Raw genomic sequence first — 26,693 nt, 5'->3', positions numbered from 1 at the left:
TATAATTATTATTTGAAATAATGGAACCTCCATGAAAGAAATGAAAAAAATAGAAAGAATGGGAAAAAAATCCCATGTCTCTGAAAGGTGAGTATAAACTCCTGTTTTAGGTGAGGAGCTGGTATCATGTGCTGATAGATTTTCTTGTTCTACAAGTACAAAATCAATAAAAATAATCATATCTAGCTCTAATATAATGCATCCAATGTAATGAGCTGTAGCTCACGAAAACTTATACTCAAATAAATTTGTTAGTCTCTAAGGTGCCACAAATCCTCCTTTTCTTTTTGCAAATACAGACTAACACGGCTGCTACTCTGAAAACTGCTTTTCATCAGTAGGTCTAAAACACTTTATAGAGGGCACTACAATTATTATTTGGGCATTCTGAAAACATATATTAGCTGACGTGTCCTAGACTATTAGAAATATATGGCTTTAAAAAGGTAAGGTTCACTGGATTTGCAGTTAGGGGTTATATTTGACTCACCATATGCTGTAAGGCTGACATTTTCAAGACCCTAACAGGAGACCCAAATCCCATTGAATTCAATGGGAGTTGGGTGGCTAATTCTCTTAGGCTCCTTTGAAAACTCCAGTCCCAATGTCACTAGGTAATAATGATCTCTATTGGAGTAGTATACAGATGGACAAATACACAGTTTTTGTAGATTTTCTTAAGTTTTATTAATGTAGAAGGATAAACTTGGAGTCAAATTCCCCAGTGGTATGAGTGGGCACATTCTACTGAAGAAAAATGGAGATGCACCTGCTTATGCTAGCAGTTAATTTGATCTAGTAACAACAATTAATTGGCTCCTCACAGCCAATCTTCAGCCTGAAAGAGGAATCTACCCACTCAACTTGGTACTAGAGCAGTGTGCTGGGCTAGGCAATTAATGCATTGCTGACACAATTCAATCTTATTTCCTTTTCTTCTATTATTATTCTCTCTCCTTTCATGCTTCTCACCCAGTACACTCTTATTATTATAACTGTCAGGAATTTATTTATAATAAAAATTGTAATATGCTTTATTACTAAAGTGAGTCAGCAGTACAAGGGCAGTTCCCACAACTGGAATCACCACAATTAGTAATGCTACTTCTCTTATCAATTCCTGACAGTTATAATAATAAGAGTGTACTGGGTGAGAAGCATGAAAGGAGAGAGAATAATAATAGAAGAAAAGGAAATAAGATTGAATTGTGTCAGCAATGCATTAATTGCCTAGCCCAGCACACTGCTCTAGTACCAAGTTGAGTGGGTAGATTCCTCTTTCAGGCTGAAGATTGGCTGTGAGGAGCCACATTAGAGCCACGAGGCTGCAGCTGCCTCTGTGCTGATAACAAATCCCCCTTCTGAAAGACCGATCTATGCATTAGAGTGAAATCTTCCATTTTTCAAACTTACATGGTCCCACAGAAGGCAAAGCAACCATACTTCTGGAAGTTTGATGTATATTTGTAACCAAGCTATTCAAGGCAACCACTCCCAGCAAAAGGAGAGGAACCAATGATCGCTTTGTCAACAGTTTACACTGACTCAGAAAAAAAAAAGATGCATTCATAGCTGTTGCTAAGAGCATCATAGTTAGGTGTGAGACTTCTCCTACATGTATCGGTGCCATTTAATGTAGCTGACAGAAGGCCTGATACTTCTTAACAAACTAGGGAGTGGGAACTGGGGTGAGGGAGTGGAAAGAGCTGTGGCCCCATCCCCCACTTGTTAGCCAGAATAACTGGTGGGGAGTAAGCTGCAGCATGCACAGCGGTGAAGTTACTTACTTCTGGCATTCCCAAAGCACGTGGGAGTAGGAGAAGAATAGTATCTTTGTGAGGCATAAATCCTTTCACAGTGTCCTCCTGGTTATTCCAATGGCACATCACCCATTACACAGGGGCCTAATGTCTCAGGCTACCACCTGATGTTGATAAATGTTTCATGCCAGTCATTATTATAAATAATTATTATTCATGATGCTGCACATTGCCAGTGAAAGCAGGCCAAAAAATGAGCCCTGGCAGGGACTTTGATACTGGGTTACTTGTTTTCTGTCTCCCTTCCAACATCTGACATGGTTACTAACACAAGTAATTTATGATTAAACTTAATAATGAAGCTAATGATTTCACCATGCAAGACAAACCCATTTAGTACTAATTACACCTATTAAAGATGTTACAAAAGGTGCGAGATGATTTGCAAAACATACTTGTCTCCTTTACTCTTGGAAATGCCAACCAGCTTCTCAATGCCTCCTGCATCCCGTAAGGCCTTGGCATTCTCCATGTTTTTAGTGATGACTTCATGCAGAGTGCAGCAAATGGCAGTAACAGTGTCATCCGACATGGCCTTGCTTGCTGAGCTGTTGCTGTTGTTACCTCCTGGAAGTCGGTGGACCAGGTCCCGCATGGCATACTTGCCTTTTTGGAAAGAAAATGAAGGGAGAATGTTGAGGAACTTTAAAGGAAGAATGATGGGGGAGATACAGGGAAAACACACAAGGCAGTGTTAGTGCCATTTTCATAATTTCAGGTCTATAATTTGCTATCAGTATCATCTTGTCATTAGCCATATTTATACAACATATGTTTAAGCAGATTTTGCCCATTACGACCTCTACTAATAGTCCTTGGTAATATCAGTGAGACCTTCAGGGTGTGAGTTATATCCTGTCTTTGTGCAATGGAGACAGGTACAGTAAAGCTAAGTACATGTGAAAGTGTAAATCAAAGATTTGAGAGCCCAGCAGAAGTTGGCCAGTCCATATCTTCCTTACCCAATTATAGCAACACCATTTGAGTGAGCCCAAGGCAAACTGGCTGGGATGATGCATCACTACTAATAAAATCATTACTGTGTAGCAGTTGATAGGGATAGTATAAAGGTACAGAAGCCATCCAAATTGGCGTTCTTTGTGAATGAGTAGCAGGCTTCACTATACATTAACTGCGTGTAATGAGGTTATTGTACTTTATAATATGCTTTAAACGCTATTGTTATTTCTATGTAGTTTGAGTTGTGTAAATATTAGTGATTCAGAGGAGAGGTTTCTTTGCACTGTGTTGCAGTCTGATATCTAGCAAAGGATTATCTTATTCAACATTTATAACTTAAATCTTCTATCAAACTGAGCAGTGCATTTTTGTAGAGGAGTGTGTATGTTAGACACAAGGAAGACATAGTCATTGTGATTCTCCATTATAATTTTTTTCATATTTAAATACATATAGAAATCTTTTAAAAGTTGCTTGTATGAATGTAGTGAGTGGGAAAGATACCATGCCAGCAGTCCTGGAGAAGGAAATTTTACATCTAACTACTGGACAAGTACAACACAGGCAGCAGAACTTCCCCACACTGCCACATCAAAGCGCCTTAGCTCTGTTCTGGAGGGATCACTGGTATGGGTGAAAGTTTAATATAGCCGCTCTTCTAAGATGAAGACAAGCTGAACAGTGAAGAGACTAGGGCCCACATACAACTCTCAGTGAAGTCAGTGAACACATTCCCATCAACTTCAGTGGCGCTGGATCAGGATCTTGGGTGAAGTAATCAGCTCAGCACCATCACTCACTCTCAAGATGGGAATGACCCGATTGTCAGGACAAGTAACTTAATCCATATTACTTTCTGGCCTGAAATGTAATGAGAGAACTTCTCAATCAGATATTACAAGCCCTGATAAGATGGCATATAGTAAGTCTTGTTAAAAAGCTTACTCCTGAAGTTACAAACAAAACTCTTGGTGTCTGAATCTGAAAGGCAAAAGATGCAGAAGACTGGCCCTTTGAGTGTCCTTATGTCAGATTTTCCATCATAAATTGTTATTTTTTTTACAATGCTATCTGCAATGGCAAATATCTATCCAATCATTTGGAACAATGCTTTAATAATACAGTACACACCAAAATCCATGTACTGTCACAGAAAAATCATTGTATACCAAATTAATTTTGTGACAATGTCAGATCCAGAAACTCCTTTACTTTTGATCAAGCAACAAAGTTCCTTGTAATGGAAGCATAATACACTAAAATGTGTGCAATTGTTTTATTATCAGTGTGTTGCAATTTAGAATTTAACATTTGACTTCAAATGTTTTTGTTTCTGTGCAGCTAATATTTCATCATTGTAATATGCATTAGATTTTTCAGCCATTTCATTTAATGGGGGGTCATATGAATTCTGTGCAATTCTTTTGCCCATACATACCTATCATGGTATCTGCCAAAGAATAGCCATATAGTGGTATGCAAATATTAATATGTAGTTCTAGCCAGTAATAAGTGTTTCAATAGCAAAAACATTTATTGCATTCATTTACGCCTTTTAACACAAGCCAATTAATAGTTGCATATCTGCTATAGTCACTTGAATATTACAGTCATAGAATACGGTAGATCATGCTTGCCTGTCAAAGTAGATTTGTAAAAGGCTGTTTATTTATGCCATTTGTTTCAGTCGTCACTCCTCTAATACTACCATTGATCAGGATCATAGAATCACAAAAATGGATGAATTAGATTAGTTAGAGCTTCTCTCTTCCTTTCCCTGTACCAACCATCCAGGGCATGCCAAAGCTCCTTTTTTTACCTATAGCAACTGCTCAAACTAAACTAGAGAGGGATATTTATGCACCCTTTCTTTCAGATCACAGATTTCAGCTCCTTTGTGGCACTGTATGTTAAAGCTGCCCTCTGTTTGGCAGCTAGTGACCACAGTCCTTAATTCTGAGTATGAAAATATACTGTGACTGCTCCTGAGCAAATTTTTCTATGGAATTGGCCAGGAATACAAGGATCACTGCACCACAAGAGAACATAAATGTATGTATATAGGGTTTCGCTGGATGCCTGCATATCAGAATGCTACCATGGCTACAAGTGCAGCAGAAAACGAATATAAATACAATGAAGTTGATACTACGACTAATAATTAATCATGAACATTCCAGATATGAGACTGGATCCAGAGCAATGTCCAATTCGCTAGTTAGCAGTTCTGGTACTTCTATTCTGCACATAGTTGATAAAATAAGCAAGAGAGGATCAAATCAGTATCAGACATACAGAATCGATCAGTGAGCGGGAAATTAAAGAACTGGGAGGTGGGGGTGGGGAACAGTATAGAGTTATACATCAGATGTGATACAGCATCCTGCCTTCTGACTGGCTGAGATAGTTCATTTCAGTATAATTATGTATAATTTAGGAAATATTTAATTCAGGTTCAACTCTTGAGTTTGCGTGCCTTCGTATCACAATGATACCATGGATCAAATTCAGCCCTTGAATATGTGTATGCAGTTTCCATCAGCATCAATGGGAATTGCATGCATTTTAATGTAGAATTTGGCTGTTTCATTTCACTTTTTAAATAAAGCTATTTCAGTCAGCTGTATGAATACAATAATTTTTTACATGCTAGTTGGACAGGCCAAACCTGGTTTAAATATTAAATAATTGATGCATTTTGTAAAGTAACATTATTTTGAACCAGCAACTCACGTCGGAAGAACAGTCCAGATTTCTTAAAACAGAAAATTATTGAATTCCTCGTTTGAGAGGCCAACATGTTAACAAGCATGGCTGTTACAAGTCATACTGTAACACAATGTTCCCTACATTTTTATTTTATTATCAGATAATTTATTAGCTATTTTAAAAGAATATATGGGATTAGAACAAATATACCTATGTATAAAAATTACTAGTGTGAATTAATCCAAATTAATTAATTTAGATCACATGAGCTGGTTGTGGAAAAACTGTAATGAAGAGGCAACAATCCATTACATGTCTCTGAGATACAAAATGGGTCAGGGAACACCTCTCATCTACAATAACAAGCTTATGTTTATATTGCATTTGTATCTCCACGGCTTCTAAAGTGCTTTACAAATAAAATGGTAATGCACTGAACCTCTCCCCAACACTACTGCAATATTAACACTTCACAGTAAAAAAGGAAGTAAATTATATTATGCAAAAGTGAAGCTCCTTATTGCCACAGTCACTGGATTGCATTGCACACATATAGTGTTTTCTATTTCTGTTTTTCTTGTTAATGTATATGTTACTATGGTTTATAGACTGAATTCTCCTTCAGTTACACCAGTTTTACACCAGTGTACTTCCAATGACTTCAATTATGCTACTGATGATTTACAGTGATGTAAGTGAGAGGAGAATCAGATTCTTTATCATTGGATATATATTTAATTCTGCTTTTATTTACACTGACACAAATCTCAAATAATGCCACTGATGCTTATGATGTTACTCCAGATTTACACTGTCATAAATGACAGCAAATTTTGATCCTTTACTTTTGCAGATCTTGACTTTTGAATTTTAATTGTGGAACATTTGCACTGACATTTTTTTTTCAATATTGTGAGTCTTTTCTGAAAGCAGATAGAAATGTGTCATGAAACACCTGACTTCAGGTGTCAGCAATGTTTTAGCTAGCACTAGCAGCAGGAAGACTGGGGAATTGGGCTTGTGGCAGATACAATACGTAACTCTGGGGAAGTGTCACTGAGTTTAAGCAGGGAGAGGAGAAGAGGGCACTGAGGATATAATCATTTGTGTGAGAAAGATACTAAAAATAAATATCATTGTTAATTCCAGCAGGGTTTGTACAGAACCACTTTGATCTACAAATAAATTGATTTTTTTCTAACATTAAATGTTGTAAGACCCACAACAGATTTGATACATTTTAAGAGGATTTACATAATTTGATTGAATATGGCAGTCAGCACGACAACAAAAAAACCCTTTTTTATTTGCCAAGGTTTATTCATAAAGGAAAAGAGGGAGAAATTAAATAGACATAACTTTGGGGTAGAATCAAACAAAGCAGCTGTTTCTAAGGCAAGATTTTCCTGGCACTACAAATTATGAAGTTACGATAAGATTTCCATCACTAAAGTGATTTCATTTTATGTCTAAGGTAGGTTCAGTCTAGCATTTATTTGTACAATGCAGTTCTATCTTTGCAATAATAAAACGTGCTGTATTTTCCAGTAAAAGTTACAAAAAGACAGATACATTCCAGATTAGGATTTACAGTACTTTCCAAGACAGGGTCTCTCTAATGCTTTAGCCTTGTGCCATCTCTAAATCAGGATTTTTCCCCCCTGAAGGTGACACTAATTTATAGTTATCCTGAGACAGAACTTGCCTTCAGAGTAAAATAATACAGCAGAGATTCCTATTCCTCCAGTAGATTTAATACGAAGAAAATGATCACAAATTAGTTTTTACCTACGGAAATATTGCCCTACAACTTCCGAGAGACAATTTCTCTGCTGTTATAACTCCACTGACCTTAATTTGATCCAGAGCTACTTGTTTGTGAGGCATGGAAGACCCATCTCTGAAAAATGACCTTGCCACAATGGTATTGCTATCAAATGTCAGTGATAGGATTCCTGCTTTGGGGCAACAAGGAGGGCAAAATTAACTCACTGAAAACATTGGAGTCCTCAAAGAGATATTGATTTTACTCTGGGTATAAGGCTAAGTCGTTAGAAAACTACGAATCCTGCCTAGGAGGTAGATCTTACCCCGATGGAAGCAATATATTAGCATTATGTCTCTCAAAGCTATGCGGGCATCCTTGTCCTGCAGGGAGATAATAATATTGGTGGCAAAGCTGCTTTGGTATATTATTGCGATGCTAAAAGAAAATCCTACCCTGGAGCCAGTATATATTCTGGTATTAGAAATATGTGAATTTTTCCCTCTAGGCTGCTTCTATCTCTTGGTCCTACACTGGGGATATTTGTATGTATTTCTCATTATCCCTGCCAGTAAGATCATTCCACAGCAATATTTCACAGCCTGCCTGGGAAGAATACTGTTGGGAGAGCTTTTATTATTATTTTTAATAATAATTTAGGAAATATGTAAAAACAATCTATTTAATTCAAATGCGTGACTTTTGATCTCAAATGTCAGCATAATAAATGGATGGTCTCGTAATCTGTAATTTTTATCCTCACAGTTTTTCCATTATAGTATAATTGTCACAGAATTACCATAGAAAACATTTGGTAAGTAGGTCATTATATTTAATTTCTGTTTCTGGATATTATTTTTGTTTATTATTTGTATCGCTATAGTGGTGCCAATCAGGCCCTCATTGTGCTAGATACTGTAGACACATGCAAAAACAGACCCTATCCCCAAGAGTTAACAATCTCAACATACAATGAGAGAAAACAGTTGGATGCAACAAACTGATCAGGGAGGAAAAGGAAACAGGGAAATGATTATGTTTAGTGTAGCAAACAGCAGTCTCTGTTCACAAACTGCTTAGCTAATATTTTGTAGGCATCATAGCAGAGGTGAGTCTCGTGTGATTTAAAAGAGAATAATGTAGTGGCTTTGCAAATGTTTTTAAGGACATCTTCACATGCAAAGAGGGCACTATGGAAGTAAGCAGCAAATGTTTCTAAAGGAAAACTGAATTTATAGGTGAGATAGTTTGGCAGAGCAGATCTTAAAGGAAGAATGCAAAATGCAGTATGCCATATAGATTAATGAATGGACTTAAGGGGGCAAGACTGTATTTCTCAAAGGACTAATGGAAAAGGCTGCAGAAATGAAGAGGGGCACGTATGCGTGAATTTTAATAGTTAGTGGTTAATGGCTTTTAATAGTTGATAACTATATTATATTATAAGGCTAAATTATTAACATGCCTTTCAAACTTAATGACAATTTAACAATGGTTTTGGTCTCTCAGTTATAATAAAGGGTAGTGTAGATGGCTTGTGTCTAGGCAGCATCATGACTGACTTTCATTTTGTTAATTGCAAACCTGCACCAAGCCCCTTAAAGATATTATAAGAAAGTGTAAAAGCATTACCAGTATGTCTCTAGCGGCTCATTAAAAGAAATGTAGCTGACTATAAAATCATTTCTAATTCACATAGTATATTGTCCTTGCATATGCTGTAAGTATCTTGTGCGCAAATATTTGTTTGATCCCTAGCATCTTAGAACACATGCAAATTAAACACACTTCTCTATCCAACATTAGCAAATTACAGCATTACAGTTGTCTCTGACAAAATAATGAGCACAATTTAATAATTTCCCAGAGAGATTGTTTAAGTGAATCCATTCAAACTGAGTGATGGGCGAACTTCAGAAAGATCAGTCACTCAGTTTGGTTTGAGTAAGTTCCCCAAAGTTTGTGGGTCAGAATCAATGATGTGCCCTGGCTGCTTCATTCCAGCTGAACCTGCCAATTAAAATGGTTTTGCAATTGGTTTGAGCCAGGAGTACTGCAGAATGTGGTTCTGCAGTATGTTTATCTGAAGCTTATTTGAAACTTTTTGGACTACGGAGGTTAATGGGAAGACAGAAAGACAGACACAAGCTTTTTGCACTTAAAAAACAGAAGCACCATCTTTAATGTGTCAGAAATTTATGAGACTCAATAAAGAGCCATGGAGAGGTCTGGGTTTCTCTTCCTCCCTCAGAAGTTAGATGAGCAGCATCACTTGCTTTTAAAGATGCTTTTCCAGCACTTACTTCTGATGGCAATCAGAAAGGGTTTCAAGATATGAGAATGGCATTCAGCATGGTCCATAGGAGAGAAGGAACAATGCTTTCACTGATACCATTGTACATTATGTACCATTCATTGATTTGTACCTTTTGATCATAATAAATGCAGTCTTCAGAGTAGCAGCCGTGTTAGTCTGTATTCGCAAAAAGAAAAGGAGTACTTGTGGCACCTTAGAGACTAACAAATTTATTAGAGCATAAGCTTTCGTGAGCTACAGCTCACTTCATCGGATGCATTTGGTGGAAAAAACAGAGGAGAGATTTATATACACACACACAGAGAACATGAAACAATGGGTTTATCATACACACTGTAAGGAGAGTGATCACTTAAGATAAGCCATCACCAGCAGCAGGGGGGGGAAAGGAGGAAAACCTTTCATGGTGACAAGCAAGGAAGGCTAATTCCAGCAGTTAACAAGAATATCAGAGGAACAGTGGGGGGTGGGGTGGGAGGGAGAAATACCATGGGGAAATAGTTTTACTTTGTGTAATGACTCATCCATTCCCAGTCTCTATTCAAGCCTAAGTTAATTGTATCCAGTTTGCAAATTAATTCCAATTCAGCAGTCTCTCGTTGGAGTCTGTTTTTGAAGCTTTTTTGTTGAAGTATAGCCACTCTTAGGTCTGTGATCGAGTGACCAGAGAGATTGAAGTGTTCTCCAACTGGTTTTTGAATGTTATAATTCTTGATGTCTGATTTGTGTCCATTCATTCTTTTACGTAGAGACTGTCCAGTTTGGCCAATGTACATGGCAGAGGGGCATTGCTGGCACATGATGGCATATATCACATTGGTAGATGCGCAGGTGAACGAGCCTCTGATAGTGTGGCTGATGTGATTAGGCCCTATGATGGTATCCCCTGAATAGATATGTGGACAGAGTTGGCAACGGGTTTTGTTGCAAGGATAGGTTCCTGGGTTAGTGGTTCTGTTGTGTGGTGTGTGGTTGCTGGTGAGTATTTGCTTCAGATTGGGGGGCTGTCTGTAAGCAAGGACTGGTCTGTCTCCCAAGATCTGTGAGAGTGATGGCTCGGCCTTCAGCATAGGTTGTAGATCCTTGATGATGCGTTGGAGAGGTTTTAGTTGGGGGCTGAAGGTGATGGCTAGTGGCGTTCTGTTGTTTTCTTTGTTGGGCCTGTCCTGTAGTAGGTGACTTCTGGGTACTCTTCTGGCTCTGTCAATCTGTTTCTTCACTTCAGCAGGTGGGTATTGTAGTTGTAGGAATGCATGATAGAGATCTTGTAGGTGTTTGTCTCTGTCTGAGGGGTTGGAGCAAATGCGGTTATATCGTAGCGCTTGGCTGTAGACAATAGATCGAGTGGTATGATCTGGATGAAAGCTAGAGGCATGTAGGTAGGAATAGCGGTCAGTAGGTTTCCGATACAGGGTGGTGTTTATGTGACCATCGCTTATTAGCACCGTAGTGTCCAGGAAGTGGATCTCTTGTGTGGACTGGTCCAGGCTGAGGTTGATGGTGGGATGGAAATTGTTGAAATCATGGTGGAATTCCTCAAGAGCTTCTTTTCCATGGGTCCAGATGATGAAGATGTCATCAATGTAGCGCAAGTAGAGTAGGGGCATTAGGGGACGAGAGCTGAGGAAGCGTTGTTCTAAGTCAGCCATAAAAATGTTGGCATACTGTGGGGCCATGCGGGTACCCATCGCAGTGCCGCTGATTTGAAGGTATACATTGTCACCAAATGTGAAATAGTTATGGGTCAGAACAAAGTCACAAAGTTCAGCCACCAGGTTAGCCGTGACAGTATCGGGGATACTGTTCCTGACGGCTTGTAGTCCATCTTTCTGTGGAATGTTGGTGTAGAGGGCTTCTACATCCATAGTGGCTAGGATGGTGTTTTTAGGAAGATCACCAATGGACTGTAGTTTCCTCAGGAAATCGGTGGTGTCTCGAAGATAGCTGGGAGTGCTGGTAACGAAGGGCCTGAGGATGGAGTCTACATAGCCAGACAATCCTGCTGTCAGGGTGCCAATGCCTGAGATGATGGGGCGTCCAGGATTTCCAGGTTTATGGATCTTGGGTAGCAGATAGAATATCCCAGGTCGTGGCTCCAGGGGTGTGTCTGTGCGGATTTGTTCTTGTGCTTTTTCAGGGAGTTTCTTGAGCAAATGCTGTAGTTTCTTTTGGTAACTCTCAGTGGGATCAGAGGGTAATGGCTTGTAGAAAGTGGTGTTGGAGAGCTGCATAGTAGCTTACAGACAGCCCCCCAATCTGAAGCAAATACTCACCAGCAACCACACACCACACAACAGAACCACTAACCCAGGAACCTATCCTTGCAACAAAACCCGTTGCCAACTCTGTCCACATATCTATTCAGGGGATACCATCATAGGGCCTAATCACATCAGCCACACTATCAGAGGCTCGTTCACCTGCGCATCTACCAATGTGATATATGCCATCATGTGCCAGCAATGCCCCTCTGCCATGTACATTGGCCAAACTGGACAGTCTCTACGTAAAAGAATGAATGGACACAAATCAGACGTCAAGAATTATAACATTCAAAAACCAGTTGGAGAACACTTCAATCTCTCTGGTCACTCGATCACAGACCTAAGAGTGGCTATACTTCAACAAAAAAGCTTCAAAAACAGACTCCAACGAGAGACTGCTGAATTGGAATTAATTTGCAAACTGGATACAATTAACTTAGGCTTGAATAGAGACTGGGAATGGATGAGTCATTACACAAAGTAAAACTATTTCCCCATGGTATTTCTCCCTCCCACCCCACCCCCCACCGTTCCTCTGATATTCTTGTTAACTGCTGGAATTAGCCTACCTTGCTTGTCACCATGAAAGGTTTTCCTCCTTTCCCCCCCCTGCTGCTGGTGATGGCTTATCTTAAGTGATCACTCTCCTTACAGTGTGTATGATAAACCCATTGTTTCATGTTCTCTGTGTGTGTGTATATAAATCTCTCCTCTGTTTTTTCCACCAAATGCATCCGATGAAGTGAGCTGTAGCTCACGAAAGCTTATGCTCTAATAAATTTGTTAGTCTCTAAGGTGCCACAAGTACTCCTTTTCTTTTTGCGAATAAATGCAGTCGTATGTGGTACAGTTGGTAGAGCCACCTAGGGAGTACAAACAGACACCTTTGCTAGTTTCGAGAAAATGTGTCTCAAGCTTTCACATAGTGATTAAAGTGGGTTAAAAGTTCATATCTGTGCAAGGAATATCAATTGAGAGTTGTTTGTCAGGGAATTGAGGGTATAACAGAGTAGCCAACCTACAAGCTTTTAATTTTTCTAAAAAAAGATTAAAGACACTAGTTATACAGGTGTATTGTACTGAAAGGAGATGTGGCATGAGGGCAGCATTAAGAACTACAAAGGGAACAACCCTAACAAAGTGGGCAGGGCTTAATGGCAGTTGATATGATGGGACCACATAGAAGGGGGTAAAAGACAGATGAGCAAAAAGTATTTTAATGGTTGCACCCCAACATGCCATGTAAGGGGCACATTTGGGTATCTATGTAAACAAAGACTTTGAGCAAATTGCTTCCTCAGAGGGTCCATAATCCTCTTCATCTGCTTTACTCTGTTGCATATCTCCCCCCCACCTACCTTTTACAACTCCCCTACTCCCAACTAAAGTCCTCCTATTCAAGTTTCCTGCCTGCCTCCAGCCAATCATTCACCCTCCTCCTCGCTCACACTGTGATATTACTCTCTCGGCCATCTCCATTAACTGACTGATGTCTGGTTTCAGAGTATCAGCCATGTTAGTCTGTATTCACAAAAAGAAAAGGAGTACTTGTGGCACCTTAGAGACTAACCCTAGAACTGAAATTTCTTAAACATTTGTTTTCCTAAAATGTATTACCCTTGTACTGCAGTATTCTCTTGCTTTGTATATCTGACATCCATTCTAGGAGTTTACATCACCCATTTTTAATCCCAACAGCCTCTCCCATCACAGGATTGCAACGTTTAGGCTACTTATTGGTGAGTGGCTGACAGTAGCAGTCCAAAGAGCCTTCAGGGTGGGCTTCAGTGCTGGTAGCTTGTGGCAACACAGCTGGTCTCAGTAGGCATGTGAACTTTGTCCAGTCGACAACAAGTGCTACCACTAGAAGGAAATGGGGAGTTGAAATACAAACTCAAAGGTGTTCTCCTTCACAACTATCGGGACTTCTTAACCATGGAAATATGTTCATTTCATAGGACTACTCAGTATAGTTACAGGCTTTTCTGCCATTTTGAACAAAATCATGTCATAATTTGAATGTATCCCTGATGATGCGGTCTTTCATCATCCTTTCATATAAACTAATAGCAGTATAAGCTACAAAAAGGGGTACTTTCCTGGGCCAGTGGTTGGTAGCTGTAGACCTTTGCAATGATACCTCATAATGCATATGTACCATGAATTAATGACCCATGAATGCACACACTGCTGTGTCTCATTGCTCAAATGAGGAATCATGTGTAAATATATTTTTGCATATGATTAAGCCCAGGCAGTTTAATGCAGCAGCATGAAACACATGATATGCAAATAATATCCATTTTATAGCTATCACTGAAATAGAGATAAAACACATAAACTGACAATTCAGATTTGCTGTTTCATTTACTTTGCTATGTTTGCATTTATAGTGTAGGCCAGTGCCAGTCCTCAAATCCTCCCAGTGGGTCAATAATGTCACTGAAGATAATGTTCAGAAAAGAAAACTTTTCTATTGTATTTTTTATTTCAAATTTCTTAGAAATAATAAAACTGTCATACAACTTTATATAATTCTTTGCCTGTTAGAAAGTTTTTAGTGTTTGCTGGACACCTGACAACCCTTCAGTTCTGTCAGTTTGTTGATGTTTGGTCTCAGTTGAAACCTTCAGGATTGCAACAATGTGGACATCAGATAGTCTTGTTCGGTCTTTTGACTTGTTTATTTTCATTGTGGAAAAATGTGACGCTGCCTCCATGGCTGACTCTGCCCCACAACTAATGATGCTGCTTCCATGGCTGACTCTGCCCAGCAACTAGTGATGGTATCTCTGTCCCTCTCCCCCAGCCAATGGGAGCTGCGGGGGGTGGTGCCTGCAGCCGACATTGCCAGCGGCGTGTCTGCCAGCATCTCTCCTCCGCGGGCTGCAGTGGGGAGGTTCTCGGGCCGCACATGGTCCATGGGCCTGGACTTTGAGACCCCTGTTGTAGGCGATACACTGAAATGACTACATCAAGACAGCTCCAGGAAATGGGAGCCAAGGCACAGAGACAGAAACCCAGCTGTAAATTTTACTTTTAGTATCTCAGAGTTGGGTAGATGTCTGTTATGAGGTCCTGCCATTCCTTTGGTATGATGTTAGCTAGAGAATGACACTTGAAAAAGGAAGGACCAACACCAAGGGAGTCAACTGCTCTAGACTTTGTTTAAACTAGACCTTATTGAGGTTTAATTATGTGTGGTTTTACAGGGTTCTTTGAAAATAGTTCCCCTAATAATGAGAGAATGGGAACTCCTTTTTCCTTTAATTGTCAGTTTAAATATCTATTTTCCATTCTCCTTACAAACATGGATTGAAAAACTTAAGGGAAGGAATTGTTAGCTAACCTTTTTATTTATGTAAATAGTGTGTATGTACATGCAATTACTTAGCTCTTTCCTGGCTGGCCAACACATTTCTTCCTTTCTTTCAAGTTGCATGGTTATCGTTCTTTGCATCTTCCTATTAGTCCAGTGTAAAAGGTTTTTGCACAGGGAAGTGATTCTGCAGTTGAATCACTGCAGGCTCAGCAGTGTGTACTTTTATTTTTTGCAGGTTAAATTTTGGGAATCTTATGCATTTAATTATTTTTGTGATTAATTTATTAATATTTGTAAAGTGCTTTGATAATGAAAAGCACTATAAATGCTAAGTATTATTTTAGGGTTTTTTTTCTTTTTTTGCACCCTTTAAAATGAGATAGGAAAATGTCTGTTAAAAGCCTGACTGAAGACAGTTCAAAAATTGACCATAATGAAGCAATAAAAATGTTAATTATTAGTGGGAGAACCTCCATAGGCTTAGAGATATATTGATTTCAGTGGGTAGGACCCATAAAGACCTAGCTTTTCTGCTACACTTTGCTTTGGAACTGTAGTCCAATAAATGCAAGATTCTGACAGGAGAGTGGGTATAGTTGTGTTGCTTTCCAAACAGACATCAATTTGCATCTGATGTATTGACAGTCTGTGAAGCTGTCAGTATTTTCTTATTTGTACTTTATATTTATCCTGTTCCTCTTCATTTGTGCTTCGACATTATATAGCACACTACTACTAGTTTATGAACTGAGTGTGTCAAATTCCGAATCTAGTATAAGCAGGTGCAACACTGCTAAAGTCAATGAAGTTGCACTGGCTTTTACCAGGTTTGAATTTGGCCCCATACAGTGGTCTGAGAGACTGATTATTTTGAATGCACCTGCACCCATCCAGAGCAATGTCATGATAAGAGATAAAGCAATTCTTCTGCTGTTTAGAAATATACATAAAAATGTGTAAAGGCTTCCAATCTGAAGATTAAAAAATATCAAAATGCAAGTCTCATGATCAATTTCCTAAATAAAAATTGATTTAAAAATCACTGTGAATTGATGAAAATGAGTTAGCTGATAAAAGAAAATTCCATTACAGTAATAGTGTGTTCTAAAACCAATCCTCCTAAGAATGATAAAACCCTTAACGGCCATGTTACAGTGATCATACATTTCTTAATTAGTCACAATGGAAATTGTGCATGGAGCAGTTAGCATGATTAATCTATCTATGGTAGCAAAATAACAGTGCACAGAGTACATATCCCAGTTTTATATTGCTTTACTGTGGTATATAAATTAAAATCATTTATACTTTAATAGGCAGAATCCCTGGGTTAGGTTATGAGGCCCAGTGAAAACCTGAAGTAACAACATTAAGTCAATGTTTGGGAGAAGGAGAGAATAGAGAAAATAGGGATGAAAGAATAGAAGAAAAACACAAAAGAAAAAAATGTCAACTCATCTTAGTGATTTCTTAACTTTATGCATGATCTGATAATTGACAGATATTGGTAAAGCAAATGTTTCTATTCTTCCTTTTTTCTTCAAGTTAGAAACCAAAAGTTAGCAAAGATTCTTAAATACACATACCCCTCTGCTCAACTGCTCTCCATTACCATGCGTGAAATAAGGGCATGGGAAGGTCAGAGTGCCATTTTACATTTATTAGAAAAGGGGCCTCACACATTGACAGCTTGGGAGATTGAGAGGTATGTACATATCATCTATTCTACAGATTCATCCTCTAGTCTCTCAGCTACTTTTTAAGGTGCCTATCAATGTGGCCGCTAATCACCACAAAGTATGGGTATTAGTACCCCACCCTGCAGAGGTTGTTGTGTGGCTTAATTCATTAATGTTTGTAAAGGGTTTTGAGATCTTTGGAAGGAAAGTGGTAGGAGAAGGACAAATTATCACTACAGCTGTCCCTGTCAGCGAATTTGACCCCAACTTCAACACACTTACCTTATCCCTTATCCACTGCAGTTTGTGGGGCCTCGGGGCTGATAATTTCCAGGTAACTATGTTATAAGGCAAATCAGTAGCTATATCTTGAAAGGACATTGTATGGTGTTGAAATGGACACTGTGCTCCTTCTGGTAGGGCAGAAAACTGTGTGATGAAGTTACGTATATTTAAATGGTTTAAATACCTATATGGGCTATGGCCTGAGAGGATCCTCACCCTGGTTATGAAGGACAGCTTCAGCTCTTCTAAGTGGTTTCTCAGGTCAGTGGTGGCTGGTGATGAGGGAGAACCCATGAGAGACAGATCCCAGGACCTTATATTGGAACATGGAGCTCTTTGTGTCAGGCTACTGAAGTCTCCTCAGGGGACTGAAGTCCAAGAGATCAAAAAGTCCTACTTGTTTATAAGCTGTGACACAACCTGCCTTTTCAGATTACCATCTCTGCACCTTCAGGCTGGCAGGTGGCCACGTCTTCGCTGTGATAGCCCCAAGAGAAACACTTCCTCTGAGCATCTGCCTAAGCCCATTCCCTCACAATCTATAGTAAGCTATTGCTCTTTTAAACTGAGGGTTTGATGCTTTCCTACATGGGAGTAGCCTTCAAAGGGATTGAATTTCCATGAGTAGAGACTCATAGAATTCCCTTTGAGTACTTCTGTGGGAATGGGGTTGGCCCCCCATGGAAGAGAACAGTGATTCCACCCCCTAAATCTGTGGATCCTCTGAGATCAACATGGCTCTAGGAAATCTCCAGAGGCAGGCATCCACATGTAGGTACCTTCTGGCTAAGCCCCCAAATTCTTATCTCCTCTAATCTATGGCTTCTCCTGGATTACCCTCTCCAGAGATGCACCATAATATGTAGGAGAAAGTAGCAAAAAATTGCAGGAACCAGCTTTAGCTTCCCTCATAGGTTTTTGGGGAAAGAATCTGACAGAAACCAGCCAGCCTGCTGGTTCCCAAATGCGTAATCAAAATAATCAAAGTCCCCAGAGATTAACTTCTGTAGAGTCAGACAGCAAACATAATACGGAGTCAACAGCTCACCCCTGCCCCCAGATGTTTGCCCCAAACCCAGATGGCTGAGTGTAAACCCCGTTCTGTGCACATGTGCAGAGAATAACAGGGGGGCTCAGAACTGAAGAGCTAAAAAACTATTTTTTATGAAGAGCTTAAATAACAGAAAATAGAAAAATACAGCTGAGAAAATAAATGCTTACAATGAAATGGAGCAGGCAGGAGGCCTGCTACAACACAGACCTCCTAACCACAGGAGATTTGCAGGACGACATACCCCCAGGTAAGTGATTTTCCTGACAGACTGCTCCATTGCAAGTGATAAATTAAATTTGTAGAAAAAAAATTTCCTCTGTGAGAACAGTTCTTTAGCAGTGTCACCTTCAAAGACATGTATCCTCAATACACGGATATGAATTTACTCACTCATGCTAACCATATATGTTTGCTTCTTGCTAATTGAAATTAGTACCCTGATTATTTGCTAGAATAACCCTGAGTTATTGAAATAATCATAAAGCCTATAAAACATGCCATTTTTACAATATCCTTTAAAAATCCTTTAAAAATTAGGGGGTTCTATAGTTTTCTTCCTAAATTAAAAAGACCCTGTGCTAAAGGCAATTTCCTTTCTTTATTCAGAATATTAGATCTACCAAATGTGCATGTGGGCTCTGTCATACTGCATACTATATTTCTAATATTATGAACTATGGTTCATGGAGCTGGATTGTTGTCTTCTGCTGTAAAACTTGCAGCAGCGGACTAAGAAAGAAGAAAAGCTCCATGAGGACTGCCTTGTGGAGTTTCCATTGGAGGTGGGAACTCAGGGTTTGTCCCTCAGTAAATAAACCACAAGGATCATTACACAATGGAGGTGTCTCCTAGAATCCAGATCTATCCATACTGGTGGAAGTATGATACCAATGGCATTGCGCTGCCAAGGACAACCCCTGACTGTAGCTGCTCCTAGGACCTCTTTTAGGGTGGACCATTGCTATGGAGGGGGTAGGTAAACAGATAAGACAGGCCCAGACTGTATTATCTTTTTCATGTAAGCTCTATGGGGTCAAATGGGGGACTCTTTTTTAACAAGAGGGCTGCCTGTACCCTGTGTGCCCAGTTTCTGGCTCTTCCCGGGACAAGGATCCTAAACCTGTGGAGTGCTCTCTGCTGAGTCCTGGAGAAGGAGGCATGCTGCTGTTGAGGGGAAGGAGATCCATGAGGGAGAAGGAGTCTTTCACACAGGGAGCAGGGGGAACAATCTGGCTCATGGCTATTTAGTGCTTCCAGCAGCAAAAAGAAAATTAAAAACTCAGAACAAAGTGCCACAAAGTAATTTGTATATGGAAACCAAGAATATAGAATCTTGTCAAATAAGTATACTAACTAGAATGTCAGATATTTAAAACATCCAACAAACTTCAGGTCTGATCCTGATCTCATCGAGTTCAAATAGAGGAGAAGCAGGCCTGAAGGCTGTTCATTAATTACTATCTCTGCAAGCATTAGTCTCCTTTGCATGGGGGTAGTTAAAGATTCTGCTCCTTTAGTTGAGATGTTTCTGTTGCAAGAGTTAGTTTCCTGCAGATTTAACACAAATCCAAAATATCAATCCTTCCCTAGAAAGGAAAAAAAAATCATAAGCCTGATTCAATGCAATGCCAGCTGGAGTGCATTGGTGAATTAAGCTCAATATGCTACCCCATGATAGTGATCTTGCATTTGGTGATGATGTGAATACTGCACTTATACGGTGTTTTTAATCCAAATGGAACTCGAAACACTTTACAAGCTTTCTGAGGGTTTAATCCTGCAAAGTTTTTGAGTCCCCTCTGTTCCCTTTCATTTCATCAGCAGGGAGTGTGCTCAACAGTTCACAGGAAGTATTCAGTACCATGCTGGCTTTTGTTGTACAAACTAAGCACCTGATTCTGCTAAATGTTGAAACCCCTCAACTCCCTTTGAAATCAAAGGGAGCTGAGGTCACTGTGCATCTTGCAGAAGACACCAAACTTCTCACAGGACAGGGTCCTATAGACTTTGGTACTGACTCTTCACCCAATTACATCAGTTTTACACCAATACAACACAAATGATCTCAAATTTGACATAAAATTAGTGCTGGGGAGAGATGAATCAGACACATCATCCTGAAGTCGTTACTCCATGCACTGATTTCAATGGAGGTTTTGCCTGAGGAAAGACTGCAGGATCATGCTTTAGAGGTCATATTCTATCCCTGCTCCATTCAAAAATTTCCCATTCATGCAAAGATTGGCAGTAGAATCTGGAGTTGGAAAAATACTGTATAATGCTTTACTCATCACAGAAGCATTGCCAATTTTGATTTGAAGTGTAGTGATTGTTTGACAGTGCATAGCAACACTATTCAGCCTTTGAAATTAACTTGTTGTCTAATTTCCATACGATAAGGACAAAATTAATGTATAGTTATGTTGCAAAATGGGAAGTAATCCTTCTGCTCTGCTTGGCACTTGTGAGCTTTCAGCTGGATTATTGGGTCCAGTTTTGGATATCACATTTCAAGAAAGATGTGAACAAACTGGGGAGAGTCCAGAGGAGACAAACAGAAATGATAGAAAACATCATCTATGAGGAAAGGTTGAAAGATTGAAAGAAGTGGGCATGTTTAGTTTATAGAAAAGAAGGCAATGGGGAAATGGTAACAGTCTTCAAATATGTAAAAGGTTGTCATAAAGAGGATGATCAATTGTTCTCCATGTCCACTGAGGGTAGGACAAGAATAGGCTTAGTTTACAGCAATGGAGATTTAGGTTGGATATGAGGAAAAACTTTCTAACTATATGCATAGTTAAGTACTGGAACAGGTTACCTAGGGAGGTTGTGAAATCCCCATCACTGGAGGCTTTTAAGAATATATTCTATAATCACCAGTTGGCGATGGTGTAGGTATACTTATTCCTGTGTTGGTGTGAGGGGATGGACAGGATGACCCCTTGAGGTCCCTTTTAGCCCTACATTTCTGTGATTCAATATTGGACAAACTACATTGAGCAGGTTCCTTTTTCAACCATTATTAATACAAAGCACACAATTATTAATTATAGTTGGTGCTAAGCTGAATGTTTCTCATTGTCACCAGACTTATTGGTGTTTGAAGCAAAATATCCTGCATATATATTTATTTCAAATATTCCTCTTGGAATCAGTCCTACTTTTGAGCTATGAAATCGTCTTCTGAAAACAAATTAATGTAAATATGTCATTTATGTTCTAGTCCTCTTTGTACTGAAATTATTTTTTTCTCTCTCTGAGAGATTATGAGCCAAATTCTGCTCTCCTTATGACTTTTGGAAGAATTAGACACTATATTTGTGAATGCACTGAAAATTTATATTTTAATCAATTTCAAAGTAAATTCTACAATTACATCTAATAAAAGATAACATACCATAAAGTTACATATAAATATGTGTGGACTGAATAAAATATAATACTTAGTATATATCACAAGTATTCCCTATTTTACTTACTTCCCTACTGTCAAAAAGGGCTATTACTGTTATATAAATATAGATTTATGTATCTTTTTGTGTGTGTGCTTATTAACATCAAGATGTAATTTTAAAAGCTCAATCCTCCTTCTTATACAGGCAAAATTCCCATTGATTCAGGATCAGGTACCTTGATTTCAGTGGGAGTTTTGCCTGCATAAAGACTGCTGAGTTAGCTTCTTAGTAATATGAATATCTGAAGAACCACCTTTTCTGGTGTTACATGTTTGCATGTAAGGATTAACATATAAACAAGCACAGAACAGATCTGTTTATTTTTGCATCTAAAATTTGTTGATGCAACTTTACTATAAAGCAGTAGGCCTCTTTAAAAACCTATATTTCTCCTTAAAAGCATCTGCTAATTTAGGAATTAAAATTAACCAAAGCTATTAGCTGTCACTTAGGCCTACACTTAAATTTATTTTCTTTACCATGAGAGTCCAGACTTCACACTATTTTTAGATCACTTTTAGATCACTGTAAACTGGGAAACAACCATGCCTGTCGGGGTGGGCTCAGGAGCAAACACATTACCAGAGTGGCTCCAATGATTCTATGAATTTCATTCTATGAATTTCTATGAGTGGCTCCAATGATTTACTATCATGGTGTGATCATATGTCCTTACAGCTGTGCAACTTGCAAATCTGAACCCCTGGAGAGCAGTCCAGATGGAACCAACATGTAATGAGCTTAAGACCACAGATCATAAAATCTGAATGTCAGTAGGGTTCCCCTATTTGGTTTTAGGAGCTCTTACTTTGTTACCTATTGGCAGATTCTCACTCTATGTATGTTGAAGTGTGACAATGAACTACAGTAAAATAAACATGGAATGTTTGCATAGACTCCAGTTAAGGGATGATAGCATCCTGATAGGAGGCCAGGAATTCCTAGCCAACAATTGGCTAGGTATCTTTGACCAAATCACCTCTGCACCTCAGTTTTTCCATTTGTAAAATGGGAACAATCATTACAACTTACCTGTACTTCACAAGGATAATATAAGAATCAAATAGTTACTGTTCGTATAGCACTCTGAACACATAAACTGCTACATAAATTTAATTTATTATTTTATTTCATATACCAGAACTTTCCTGTCTCCTTTCAGTGTTTGTAATGCCACATATCTTTCCATTTCCAAAGTCTAATATAATAAAGTAGTGTAGTTTTTTGTCAAAGGACAAATATATGTAGTTATGCTACTCCTCTTGATATCTCAGTGGTGCTGTCATCTAATAATAAACTATAAAGTTCATATGAGTCACACAGCTGGAAGATGACAGAAATGGGCAAACTAGAAAAGGCACCTTTCTGTTGCCTGATTGACCAAATTTGTTGTTGTATTCACTGATGTCAGAAGACTATTGACATTATATGTACAGAAATACCATTCACTAACATTAGCCTCTAAGTAAAGAATTTCACTGAAAACCAAAGCTGTCTACAAATAAGAACCAAGTACCATATAAACAACAACAGTCAAACAATTAACCATTTCTTCCTTTATGTAAAGTCACTTGCTGTGCTCAGGCAAACTTTTTAAAGAATCTGTACTTTTACCAAAACATGATTAAATTGTCATGTACATTTTCGGTATTGCTTTTGCTATCAATTCTTAGACAGATGTGTGCCCCAACCTCTTTAGGGTGCAAGAGTTTTTCCCTTAGTGATTCAGTGCTGCTACAGTCTATGGTTGGGAAGGCTACACAATTTTATAAAAAGTATCAAACTAGTTTTGGTGTTACTTGTATAGTAGTAATTTGTAATTAATATTACAGGGGTGGGGAGGAGTGGTATGCAATTAGTCAGTTCACCTGAACTTTAAAATGAGGGTAACCAATTAACCCACCGGACTGGATTAGTTTTTAAAGAAAAACAAGGGATGCAGTGTTGTCCAGTAAGGCATGAGACTGGGAATCGGGATTCCTGTACTTTGCTTTTGACTCTGCCATTGATTTGCTGTATGACCTTGAGTAAGTATGTCACCTACTTGCTCTAGACATTCCTTACCTGACTGTACAATGGATATAATACAATTCACCTCACACTGGTGTTGTGCACTTAATCCAGGGGTGGGCAACTTTTTGGCCTGAGGGCCACATCTGGGAATAGAAATTGTATGGCGGGCCATGAATACTCACACAATTGGGGTTGGGGTGTGGGAGGGGGTGAGGGCTCTGATTGGGGGTGTGGGCTCCAGAGTGGGTCCAGAAATGAGGAGTTCAGGGTCCGAGAGGGGGCTCTGGGCTGGGGTGCAGGGCCTGGGGTGAGGGCTCAAGGGTGTTCTGGGCTGGGACTGAGGGGCTCGAAGGGCAGGAGGGGGATCAGGGCTGGGGCAGGGGGTTGGTGCACGGGGGGAGGCTCAGGGGTACAGGCTCCGGGTGGCACTTATCTCAAGTGGCTCCCAGAAGCAGTGGCGTATCCCTTCTCTGGCTCCTATGTGGAGGAGTGGCCAGGTGGCTCTGCACACTGACCTGTCTGCAGGCACTGCCCCCGCAGCTCCCATTGGCCACAGTTGCAAGCCAATGGAAGCTGTAGGAGCGGCGCTTGGGATGGGGGCAGTGTGCAGAGCAGAGCCCCCTAGCTGCCCCTATGCATAGGAGCTGGAGGGGGGACATGCTGCTGCTTCCAGGAGCCACGTGGAGCGGCCCCTGACCCTGCTCCCCAGCTGGAGCACTAGAGGTGGGCCTTGCTATGGCTTCCAGGAGCTGTGTGGAGTGGCCCCCAACCCTGCGCCCCAACTGGAGTACCGGAGTGGGGCAAGCCCCAGATACCACTCCCCAGTGAGAGCTTGAAGGCTGGATTAAAACAGCTGGCAGGTAGAATCCCGCCCACGGGCCGTAGTTTTCCCTCCCCTGATTTAACCTCTTCGTCCCTGATTGTATTTCTGAATAGTCGGGGTGTGTGTGTGTGTGTGTGTGTGTGTGTGTGTGTGTGTGTGAAATGAGTGACAGCTCGGAAAGTTTCTTTTGGGGGATGGAGGCCATTAAATGGATAGGACCAGCTGTTGGAAGGTCCCTGGACAGTTGGCAAGGAATGAAAGTGCTGCAGTATTACCAGCCTCAAAGATTCAAAAGTCATGAGACTGACTGAAAATTCACAATATTTAAAAAAATGCTGGGGAGTTTTTATTTTCCTTCTTGAAAGCCTTTAGGGTTCCTTGCTCCACATTTGCATGCTTTTCTCTGTAACCATGAGAGCTAGAATAGTACTTTTTATTAAATGAAAGCCAAGATTCTCATGCAGTCTCCTGCTTTCAGCAGCTGAGGCTTACAGAAAAACACCAACTACTGCGAGACTTGTGATAAAATCCTGAGAACTGACAACATTAGGTCTCAGATGTGTGCAGGGAAGGAGAAGCAGCAGGAAGGAAGTGAAAAGGCAGGTGAGTAGAGGAACCAAAGGAGGAGGAGGAGTTAGGCAGAAGTGGAGGAAGGAGGGGGGAAAATGGAGGCAGATATGGGGGTTGGTGGGAGGGGCATCAGAGCAGTAGGGGACAGTCAGGGAAAGCTGTGGGCAGAAACTGCGTGGCAGCTGGAACAACATATCCCATTCCTCTCCTTTAACTGTGGAGGACCAGGAACTCTATAATCACTCCACAATTGGAAGACCATTTAAGAGCCGCAGCTGTGCTGGCTGGAGGATTACTTATATCTTGGACAACACACAGGAGGAATTGGACCATACAAGCCAGCAAGATTTGGGAGAAGGGACTGAGGGTAATGGGGAGGGAGGAGGAGGAGGAAATGTGAACATGGAGGTTTAGAGTTAGTAATATAACAGTCACCAGACCCAGTTATATCGATCTCCTCCTTCCCCTTCCCTACCCCTGACATCTACACCCCAGCATTAAGCATTCATGCCCTTTTCACCCATCTTTCTCTTCCCTCCCACTAATTCACTTTTCCTCAACACTCCTGTCCCCTCCTTCACAGGCTTCTGAGGCAGTAGGGTGGGATGGCCAAACACAATGAGGCTTTTGCCCTTGGGAATTGGGGCGGTGGCTGATGGCCTCTCCTTTCAGGCATACGGAAAGAGGAGTTGAAAGTGCAAGCAGTTTATCCCTCCCACTCCACAAGAAGAGGAATGCTCTTCCTCATATGTCACTGTCCCCAGGAGAGTAGGCTGGTGATTCAGAGAGACAACACAGGCTGCCAAGTATGCTACAGGTATCCCATCACCAGCAGCAATATGTATCTGTTAGTTACTGGGTCCTTCTCCCACCAGCCTCACTCAAGGAGAGCACGGAAGATACATGGAGGAGCCAGTGCTGGCAGCTGCTGCTCCTATGATGGCATCATTTCATAAGAGGCTCACTCAGGATGCTCTCTTCTTCCTCCCTTTCCCTCATCAAATCTAAGCCAGGGATTTACCTATCCTGACCCGGACAGAGGCCAGGATAAATTATGTAATATTGTGAAGTTATGTGAGCCAGTGCCATGAAACATTATGCTGATCAGATGTTATTATCAAGGAAATTGAGGATGCACCAGAAGAATGGGAAGGCATTTAAAGGAATCTGGGGGAATCTTTTGCTGAGTGCAGAAGCAAAGTTTTAGGCTCTTCTAATGACTGGAGTGGACCAAAAGTCTGAATACCTAGTTTAAAGAGCCATCTCAGCTGTCCTTCCTTCTCAATGAGGGAATGGCCGGCTAAACTAGATGACTGACTGCATAAACCACAGAAGGGCAGAGGGTGGGATATTCAACTCTCCAACCATCTGCCTGGAGTAAGATAAGAGTTAAGATCTTGGATAATGAAGCAGCTGATGAATGGTTATAATTCAACCACTAGATCAAAGCACATTAACAAACCAATAATGCACGTCAGCATGGTTAATAACACCATGTGGACAGTTAGTCTGCAGCAGGCTAGTGGAGGGTAGATTCACACACCATTACTGAGAATTAATTGTTCATGTGGACAAACCATTTATTTTGTTATTCCTGTATTTTTATTAAAGATTTTCTTCCTTCAATATTTGTATTGGGTGTTTTTCATGTCTA

The 26,693-nt window shown here is 40.1% G+C and overlaps 1 protein-coding gene across 14 annotated transcripts in view; it reads right to left on the bottom strand.

Annotated features, from left to right (window-relative positions):
- CTNND2 (catenin delta 2) overlaps positions 1-26,693 on the bottom strand; it is a 1,224,220-nt gene that overhangs the window by 49,275 nt on the left and 1,148,252 nt on the right. For all 14 annotated transcript variants that reach the window (XM_038392622.2, XM_043508458.1, XM_038392619.2 and 11 more), the window contains one exon: positions 2,216-2,426. In XM_038392622.2, coding sequence (XP_038248550.1) covers positions 2,216-2,426 — 211 coding nt within the window. The remainder of the gene's footprint in view (positions 1-2,215; positions 2,427-26,693) is intronic.

Source organism: Dermochelys coriacea, chromosome 2 (assembly GCF_009764565.3).
Source record: "Dermochelys coriacea isolate rDerCor1 chromosome 2, rDerCor1.pri.v4, whole genome shotgun sequence".
Taxonomy (NCBI): Eukaryota; Metazoa; Chordata; order Testudines; family Dermochelyidae; genus Dermochelys; species Dermochelys coriacea.
Note: the sequence above shows the minus strand (reverse complement) of the source record. Positions and strands in the feature narration are given on the sequence as shown.